Here is a 10,962-nt window from a genome sequence, read left to right as displayed (position 1 = left end):
CCTCATCCCTCTCTGGGACTTGGCTAGAAGAAGGGTCCGCTTGGGCGTGGTCAATTTTCCAATACGATCGACCAGATGTGGCATAGCCAAGAACAATGCAAGCATTGTCTTAAAGGCCGAGTGCGCACGTATGGTCATTGCATGTTGTTGCACGTACGGGTTTTGGGTTGCAGTAAATATTTGTACTCAATGCTTTACGCATATCTGATATTCGTTCTGAATCTACTTTGGGGTTCTCCCGGCAGTAAACCCATTAGGTTCTACTGCACTGGGAGTATGAGCACGTTCCGCTAGAGTTTTCCAGATGTTTTATGACACTAGTACAAATAATTATGAGCAGGAAAGTATTGAAGTCTTAAATACAATTTTCATGACATTACTTGTCAGATATTTTATTGCCTTACTAAACGGAGTCTCTTATTCTCAAACAAATCCGTATATTGTAAAATATAAAGCTTCAACATTTTCATTAGAACTTGCATTTAATATCCTATTTAGTAATAAGAAATACTAGTAAGCAATGGTTTAGTTCCCGGTTAATTTGAGAAAATTATTCGATTTTATAAATTATACGAGAAAAATATTATAATATTATGAAAATTTTTTGTATAATAATTTCTGACTTATTTTCTAAAAGAAATAATATTTTGATTATTATGGATAATAAAATAATAGTAAATACAATAAATAGGCTTATTTTCATTGTATTCTGATTTTCATTTTTAACAGTAAAATATGATTTCAGCTGTATAAACGAATAACAAGTTCACAGTTAAAAATATTAATTTTTAACTTCAAAAAACTATAATTCAAAATTTTCTTGATCATGAAGTTAATATTCTGTAAATAATCATTATTATTTATTATTAATTATAAATATAGCGACTCTATTTCGACACATTCCGGATTATCATATTGAAAGATTAAATATATGATCCAGCATTCATACTAAATATAATAGTACCTCCTTGATTTCCCGTTTTGGAATTGTCACAAATATTAATCGCATTAATGCAGCTTCAGATAATTTAAGAATGCTACTCAGATAGACACTATATGTTCAATGCACTGTTAATGGAAACTGGTACATTGGTATATCCCAAAGGATATTATTATTTATCCAAGGTTTCTATATAATCAAAGTTCAACCTTATCTTTATCAATTTAATTACAACTAAAATAGACTGGTGTTTGTATAATTCGTATAGAAAAGCGCACATAAACTATTAAAAAACCTATTTTCCAAATTCTTTTGCACTTAAATTGAATTTCAAATTGCCCTGCTCTTATTTATTCTTCATGCATTTCGAGTGAAGAAAATAGGCGAATACTAAAATAAGGAGATGTAAGAATTTATTTTATAACATATTTATACAAAGTTTGTAAGTTTTCCTGACAAATTTATATAAAAGGATTTTTTTCAATATAAACTGACCTGTCTTATGTAAGCATATTATTCTGAATTTTCCTGGTTGGAAGTGTTAGATCTATTAGTATAAATGAGTACAAATCACTATAAGCATGTATTATTATATTGCTTTTAAATGTCATACAGCTACAGACTTTATTATTTTAATTTGCAAAATTTAACATTACAAAAATAAAAAGATCTCTATATAGTAAATAATTTTAGAAATTCATCCTTATATATAATTTAAAATATTAATTGTGGAAAATTACTTTTTTTTTAATATCTCTCAATATAATATCATGTATTTATTAATTTTTATTATTCTATATATTTAATATGCAGTGATTTGATATACAGGATGCATTTTTCAAGTAATTAAAGTTGTAAAAATAAATCAGTTAATATATAAAACAAATGTAAACAACACAGAGAAACATATTTCCATGTTATATTTTATAAGAGTAACTTATAAATTAATTATTAAATTTCAGTCAATATTCATATTTTTATTGAAAAATAAAAGTGAAATATTTAATATTTTTTCTGTAAAATAGAAATAATGATAAAACTCAAACTATATTGTATGTGTCTGGGATCAGATTAAAAGCTTCCCTGAGATGTTGTAGGGAGGCTTGCTGGCAAGTGGAATGGACAATGCAATAATTCAACACTGCCTTTGTATGTGGTGGTTTTCCTTTATTGTATATAATCATATAATATATAATCAGTGGTCTATTGAGGTAGGATTGAATGTATGATACAATGAATAGATGAGAGTTTCTTCAATTAATATGAGCGACAAGAATCTTGTAAGGGTATTCTTCATGTGGCGCGTGATTCTCCTACTCGTAGTGATGACTCGTAGTGGTAGTGGGAGATACGCGCTGATAAGGGGCAGCGATGGTGCCGCCGTTACCACTACCGATAGGAGCTGTAGAGGCCTGTGTAAGGGCGCCTGTGTGACGTCACTGATGAGGGGCAATGATGCCGTTGTCTAGCGACTTGCACGCTGTAGCGATTTAATGGAGGGAGGATATCCGTGTCACGTCACTGCTTGACGGATGGGAATATTTCTCGTACCGTATACCACTTATTAGTATTGCTGCTTACTTAGTTCATGGTGCCGTGTGTTAGTGATTCGTAAGAACATGTGTAATAGCGTAGCTTACGTGTTCAGTCGATCTCACTGCATTGATGGCACGTAAGAACGTGTGTAATAGCGTAACTTAAGTGTATTGAGGTCGATCCGTGTAGTAGTAGTAAGCCGAATGTGCTTGCTTACGTACGAGTTTGAGACGATCTCTGTGTTGGTCGTAAACCGAATGTGCTTGCTTACGTAGGAGGTGGATACGATCTCTGTGTTGGTCGTAAGCCGAATGTGCTTGCTTACGTAGGTGGTGGAGACGATCTCTGTGTTGTTCGTAAGCCGAATGTGCTTGCTTACGAATAAATTGGAGACGATTTGTGTGTAAGTGCAGTTGACTTGTGGGACGGGTATCCGATCTTGATGACTGCTTGATTGAACTAGTAAGAGGACGAGAGTGTCAAACGCGTCTCCTTAAATATTATAGTACAGACTTGCGATTCCAGTGAATTCTAGATTACTCTTATCATGCTGATAGTTAGAGTGACGTCACTAGAATCTAGCCTTGGAGAGTTCATTGGCCCTTGTTAATCGGAATTGTAATGTAATTTCGACTATTTGAGTATTGAAATTTCCCGATTTCGTAGAATCGTGTTTACGATTTCACACGCAATATTTTTACCTAAGCAGGTGTCTTTACCCCTCCCACTTTGTTTACCGCGTAAAATGCTGTAATCCGTTCATTGATGATTGATAGCCGTATTTTCGATGGGAACTGGCAGAGGTGCAAGAATGTGAATTGGTCTTGAGATTATCGAGGAGGTGGTTTTTAGTGTTACTAATCTAGTTAGTCCATCCTTTCCTGGATGCAGTTTCATGACTCTGGCCATTTCTTGGGCCAGGTGTGCCTTTTGGGTCAGCCGTATCCACTGTGTTCTGTCCTGATTTAACTCATCGTGTGTAAGCTGGTTTGTAGATGGGCGTTTTCCCCTTAGGCATGCGATGAATCTAATGCATGTTGCCGTTATTCTTAGTAGCTCAGTCAATGTTGGGTACTTGTAAACAATGTCCCAGTCGTATTCCGAAGTTTTGATAGTGGCGATTAAGGAGATGCTTGGACGGGCTTCCTGGTCGCATTGGTCCTCTTTGTCAATTGGTTGTGTTGGCCACGAATCTGGAGTTAGTGTCCATGGAGGACCAGTCCACCATAGAGGGTGAGTTTTAAGTTGTTGGGTGGTAAGTCTTCTGGATGCGCAGTCGGCTGGATTTGAGGTTCCGGGAACATGCCTCCATTGTGTTTCTGCTGTGAGTTCTTGAATTTGTGTGACTCTGTTGCACACAAATTCCTTCCATCGTGATGGGTGAGCCTTGATCCAGGACAGGGTTACTCGTGAGTCCGTCCATAGATGTGTGACCCTTATCCTTAGATTTAGTGAAGTTTTGATGCGTGTGGTGAGCTTTGATAGTAGTAATGCGGCTGTTAATTCTAGCTTAGGTATTGTTAGTTTTTTTAGTGGTGCTCCCCTTGTTTTTGAACATATGAATGTGACGGTCGGTTCATTATCTTCATTGTATATTGCCATGTAGATGACGGCAGCCATTGCTAGTTGCGACGCGTCAGCGAATCCATGTAGTTCTATGTTGGATATTTCCTTTGTTTTGAATCACCGAGGTATGGTTAATTCGTTTAGTGTTTGTAGTTCTCTTCTGATGGTGTGCCATCGATTAACAACTTGAGCTGGGAAAGGATCATCCCATCTAACTGAGTGGAGCCATAGTTCTTGGAGTAGTAATTTAGCTCGTATTATTACGGGAGATGCGAATCCCAATGGGTCAAAAAATTTTGCAATGTCAGAGAGAATGGTACGCTTTGAGGTGGTGGTTGCTTGAGGAGCCAATGATGTTGAGAATGAGAAGATGTCTTCGTGGGACCTCCATTGCAGTCCTAGAATTTTAGTGGCATCTTCGGACAGACTGTTCCGGATTCGGCGGTGCCTCAATGGCGGTTATTACTTCTTCGTTGGTAGAGTGCCATTTTGCTAGCGCGAATCCGCCCGCCATGCAGAGGTCCCTTAATATTGTGTTGCTGTCTCTACTAGTTGGCTTGGATTGTCTGCACCGCCAAAGATGTCGTCCACGTATCTTCCGTATTTGATAGGGGGTACAGCGAGTGGATAGTTGTCTCCTTCGTCCTATATGAGTTGAAGGAGTGTTCGTACAGCTAGAAATGGGGCCGCTCTGGTCGCATATGTGACAGTGGTTAATTGATAAATGATCTCGTTACCCAGTTCGTCTATCAACAGGATTCGCAGTAGATCCCAGTCGTCTTTGCGGACCAGTATCTGTCAGTACATCTTTGTGATGTCTGTGGAGAATAAATACCTGTGTTTGCGAATCCAAATTAGTACATCTACAATGTCTGGGTTTAAGTTGGCGCCGGTGTGCATTATGTCATTCAATGATCGTCTGGTCGAGGATGGGCTCGATCCGTTGAAGACGACACTTACCTTGGACGTAGAACTGTCTGGTTTTAGTACACCATGGTGAGGCAGATAGTAGCGCTTTTGTTGGACTGGTAGTTTGCCGGTAATCTTCGCATATGATTCATGTTCTCGTATTCTGTCATGAATTGGATATATAGCGTGCGATAATTGTCATCCCTTGTGAACCGTTTTTGTAAGCGCACCAGGCATTGATGGGCCACGTAGTATGAGTCGCCGAGTGTTTCAGGTGATTTTGAGAGGAGGAGTTTAACCATATACCTTCCAGTGCTAACGCGTGCTTGGTTTGCTATGTAGTACTGTTCACACTGCTTTTGATCTGGATTAAGTTGACCGCTTGGTTCCCTTGGTATTTCTTCTATTATCCAAAATTTTAATAGTAGATTTTGCAGGCTATCTTCTAGTTCTTCCGTGGTTATGGTCATTGATGTTGCAATTTGAGTGCAGTTACCGGCTGGTCCAATAACTACCCAGCCGAACATTGACAATTGTGCTATAGGTAAGTTTGGTGAAGACTTGATGATGTTGGGTTTCATTACTTGTCCATACGAGTCGGCTCCCAACACGATGTCTACAGGTCTTGTTTTGACGTAATTTTCGTCGGCTAGTGGCAATCCCTGGATATGAGGCCATGTACATTGTGGGAGGTCTTGGGACGGTAGAAGTATGGATAAGGATTTGAGTATGTGCGCATGTACAATAATTGATTCTTTTGACTGCAATGATTGTATAGTGAGTGTGATGATCCCTAGTGGCTGTATTGGTGAAGTTCTGCCAATTCCGTGTACATGTATTTCAGACATTTTGGGCGTTACATGAAATAGTCGTGCCAATCTTTCCGTGATGATTGTGATTTCGGAACCAGTATCTATGAGCAGCCGGGTTTGTTGTGTTGTTGATTGTATGATCACCTTGGCTACAGCAGTGGCGAGTAATGTTATTGGTTGTTGGTTCTCGCTTTCACTGATGTGCCTCGTGTCTAGACATGTGGTGTGTAGTAACTGGACGTTGGTTGATGTGTTGTCTGGTGCGTCATGTAGCAATGAGTGGTGTGCCTTGTTGCATACACAACATCTTCTCTTGTTTAAGTAAGGCTGTGGCAAATGATTGCTCAGGCAGTTATAGCATAGCCTCTTCTCCTTGATTACGGCCAGTCTCTGAGTGGGACTGAGCTGCTTGAATTTATTGCACTTCCAAATGGGGTGCAGTTCCTTGCAGTGGAAGCATTGTGATTTTACGTCGTCTTTCCTTCTAGTTGAACCTGGTAGTTCGTGCGTGTTAGATGATTGCCACAATCTTACGAACCTTGTGTTGGGCGTACGATGTTGGGCTTGTTTTATTGACGTTTGAATTCCTTGTGTGCTTGCCATTATTACATTTTCTAGTGCTTCCATTCTTGTCATTACGAATTGATCAAACTTCTCGAATAGTGGGTATGAATTTTCTTCCAATGATTGTTCCCAGGCTGTTATTACTTGCTCGTCTAATTGTAATAATGACACATGTAGCAGTAGTGCGTCCCATGCGTTTGTGACATTATGTTGCATCAGTGATCTTCGTAAATTACGTAGTTTGCTCATTAAAGTGGACACTTCCCGGACTCCCTTCACTCTTGTTGATGAGATAGTGATTGCTTGTGTAATAAGCGCTTTCAGAGCTAGTCGGGGTGAGCTGCATTTTTTTCGCAATAACTGCCAGGCTGATTCCAATGACTCGTGCTGTAGAAACATGCCTGATATTAATTCTGCGGGTATTCCTTGCAGAGAGTTCCGCAAACAGTGTAGTTTTTAAGTATTAGTGATTGAAGCAGGTCTCTGAAGGCGGGCCATGCAAGGTAGTTTCCGTCGAACGTAGGGATAGGGATGTCTAGGAGATACGTCACTCCACGAGCCTCTGCTGGCAGTATCCTATCATCTGCACTCGAAGGCCTTGGTGTAGTGGTCGTTGTTGAACCTAATTCTTGAGATAATTGCATGATCAATGTTGTGGCTGTAGTGTGGCAGATGCACTCTTCCATCATGGCGTTCTTTGTGAAGTATTCATTTGATGCGCCTGACAATGGCCAGCTATTGGTAATGGATTTATGTTCTATTGTGAATGCATTGTGTATTTCGTCTTTTTTTTGCTAGTGTTTCTGGTAGGCTTATGGATGCCTTGGCTGCATCAAGTCTATTAGTTAGTGGTCGCATCATCTCGATTCGGACCCACTGTGATTGGGCCGGCAGGATTTGATCGCTGGTTAGCTTTCCCTTGCTGCGTGTTGTAGCACTTACTGACTCCTTAATTTCCTTCTTGTCCTGAGTAGACATGTTGATATGATAGGACAGTAATGTTGCTTGCAGTAGTGAAGAATCTCTGGTACTCAATGATCTGCGTACTGTACTATTATCCTTATGACTGGTAGTATTGGATGTATGCACTGATTTCCACTTATCCAGCTCGAAGGACCAAAATGTCTGGGATCAGACTAAAAGCTTCCCTGAGATGTTGTAGGGAGGCTTGCTGGCAAGTAGAATGGACAATGCAATAATTCAACACTGCCTTTGTATGTGGTGGTTTTCCTTTATTGTATATAATGATATAATATATAATCAGTGGTTTATTGAGGTAGGATTGAATGTATGATACAATGAATAGAAGAGAGTTTCTTCAATTAATATGAGCGATAATAATCTTGTAAGTGTATTCTTGATGTGGCGCGTGATTCTCCTACTCGTAGTTATGACTCGTAGTGGTAGTGGGAGATACGCGCTGATGAGGGGTAACGATGGTGCCGCCTTTTCCGCTGTCGATGAGAGCTGTCACGGCTTGAGTGTGGGGCGCCTGTATGATGTCACTGATGAGGGGTAATGATGATGCTGTGTGCCGTTGTCTAGCGACTTGTACGTTGTGGTGGCTAAGTGGAAGGAGGATATCCGTGTCACGTTACTGCTTGACGTGTGGGAGTAGTCCTCGTACCATAAGCCGTTTATTGGTATTGCTGCTTACTTATTTCTCGGAGCCGTATGTTAGTGATTCGTAAGAACGTGTGTAATAGCGTAGCTTACGTGTGGAGTCGATCTCACTGCATTGATGGCACGTAAGAATATTATAGAGTGAATTATATTTTTAAATGACGAACTGATGTTATTATCGATAAACATAACAATAACAATTTTTAATTTTTATTAATTTAATAGTATAAAGAAGCGACATTTTTTTTTAATATTATTTTGAAATATATCTAGATAGAACTTTTTATAATTTTAAATAAATAATAAATAAATAATAAATAATTAATAATATTAATATTATGCTCATCATCTAATAAATTTTAATAATTAACCCAAAGGATTTTTTATTAATAAATATAAATTTTTAATTTAATTTATTATACAATTAAAAATTAATTAATAGTAAAAGATTTTGAAAATGTATAACAAACTCTTATACAGATATTATTTATTTTTATAAATGATATGCATTAGTATATAATGTAAGTAAAATAATTATTCATTATTTAAATTTTTAGTATATTTTATATAAACAAATTCTTATTTTCTAATTAAGAAGATTTTAATAATATTGTTAAACATGAATAAATGAAAAAAAATATTAACTTACATATTATATATAAGTATTATTTTTGTTGTATTATTATATTTTTACAAAACGATAAAATATTAATAGGCTCTTACACATTTTGAAAACAAACATTACTAGTGAAAATTCTAATTATCAGTGTAGCTTTCAGTTGAAATTAATATTAAAGATTTGATGTAATTTTCTGCATTTCTCTCTCGAATTTTATCGTTGATATGTTATTTGTGAATGGTTAATTTTTTTATTTTAAAAATGATCATATAATAATTGTGTGTTTATTATATGAAAAATATTTATAAATTTATAGGTAGTCAGCCATTATTCCAATTTACGATTTATCCAGAAATTTTATAAAATAATACTGTTATTTTTCAAAATAATTTATTTATACTTAAAACTTGAATTCAATTATTATTCTTTTTTACAAAATACAAGTATTTAATATTTCGTATCACCACTTAAAATTTAGAATGATTTTCAAAGAAGCATAAGCTAATGAGGTACACTGTGCAATTGAAAATTATTTATTTGAATTAAGACTATATATATTAATAGAAAAATTTGTCATATAACTAAGTAAAAGAAGATCACAAGAATACTAGTAAACTAATAATGAATTATTATTATATATAATATTACAATTGCTTTAAAGTTTTAATATGAATGCTTATATAAAATTATTAAAACTGTGAAAATCATTATAAAAACTATTTCTAAATGTAAAAGTGGTATTTTCTATTTCATTTGAGAATTTTTTTATATTTCAGGCTGATTTGTCTTGCAGAAATACAATGCAAAGCGTTGGAGCCATCTACACGCATACAAACTTTGTTACTTTAAAGTACGTAACAGATGCCTGGGGGACCGATACGAATGGATTCCGTCTCGTTATTACAGCCGTTAAAGATCCTAGTAAGTACAAGTAATTCTGCATTAAATTATAATTAGATTAAAAAATATATTTAATGATAGCTAGTATTAATAAAATAATTAGATTTATTTGATAATTAGATCATCTAAATATTAAAAAAAAAAAAGAGAAATATAAAGTTCTAAATTTTTTGAAAATGAATAAAAAGTTTTAGAGATTAAATAAAAAAATTTGTATAGAAGTATATATAGAAATACAGCATACAATATCATTTATAGATTTTTATTTATATTATAATATTTCTCGAAATAAACTCTCCACAAATACATAAATTATATTTGTTTGAGAATCAGAGACTCCTTTTTTTAAGGCAATAAAACATCTGGCAAGTAATATCATGAACATTGTATTTAAGACTTCAAAACTTTCCTGCTCATAATTATTTGTACTAGTGTCATAAAACATCTGGAAAACTCTAGCGGAACGTGCTCATACTCCCAGTGCAGTAGAACCTAATGGGTTTACTGCCGGGAGAACCCCAAAGTAGATTCAGAACGAATATCAGATATGCGTAAAGCATTGAGTACAAATATTTACTGCAACCCAAAACCCATACGTGCAAAAACATGCAATGACCATACGTGCGCACTCGGCCTTTAAGACAATGCTTGCATTGTTCTTGGCTATGCCACATCTGGTCGATCGTATTGGAAAATTGACCATGCCCAAGCGGACCCTGCTTCTAGCCAAGTCCCAGAGATGGATGAGGCAACCAATGGAAAAGGCTCGTCACCTTCCGACACTTTTTTATAATATTATAATTTTTTAATAAATATAAATATAATATTATAATATTTTTAAATATAAATACATTATATAAATAATTCATGCCCTAGAGTATTTAAAATACGTAAAAGTCTTTTGCTTATATTATTAATAAATATTAACAAACATTTGTATGTAAATAGTCTTGATTAATTTGAAATATTTGTTAGTGATTATTGTTATAGATTAATTATTAAAAACGATAGTTTTTTTAAATGTATGAATTTATTTTAGTTTAATTATAGAATTTGAAATGCATTTAAAGTGAAATATTTACAAAAAATTTAAATAATTTATTATAAATTATTATAAATATTTATTTATTATAAAGTTTTATAAATGGTAATTTTACATATTCTAATGAAATATATCTTATTGTCTTTGACCAAGAGTACCTAAATAGTAAATGAAAACGTAATACGAGATACTCACAAGTGTATATGTTTAAAAATAGTGTACCGGGCGAGGAGGGCCAAGTAACTAAGATTAGACGTGAGCTCCTGATGTTGATAGGAGGATTGCAGGCTAGTGGACAAGATAGTACATGTATTCAATAAAGAGCAGTTTTGTTATTTAGTTTGTTTTATTTATGATTGCACTAGTTGAATTATAATTAGTTTTATTTTTATAATTGATTTTTTTTTTACTTTTCTTGAATTGTATGTTTATTGCCACTGAGCTATCACGT

General features: G+C 35.2%; 1 protein-coding gene across 1 annotated transcript in view; it reads left to right on the top strand.

The window, feature by feature from the left end:
• LOC105364842 (lost and found) overlaps window positions 1–10,962 on the top strand; it is a 69,510-nt gene that overhangs the window by 50,528 nt on the left and 8,020 nt on the right. Inside the window, exon 3 of the mRNA XM_011502872.1 lies at window positions 9,346–9,490. Coding sequence (XP_011501174.1) covers window positions 9,346–9,490 — 145 coding nt within the window. The remainder of the gene's footprint in view (window positions 1–9,345; window positions 9,491–10,962) is intronic.

The sequence above is a fragment of the Ceratosolen solmsi genome, unplaced genomic scaffold (assembly GCF_000503995.2).
Source record: "Ceratosolen solmsi marchali unplaced genomic scaffold, CerSol_1.0 scaffold15, whole genome shotgun sequence".
Lineage (NCBI taxonomy): Eukaryota > Metazoa > Arthropoda > Insecta > Hymenoptera > Agaonidae > Ceratosolen > Ceratosolen solmsi.
The sequence above is the reverse complement of the archived record's forward strand: the minus strand, read 5'-3'. Positions and strand labels throughout refer to the sequence as shown.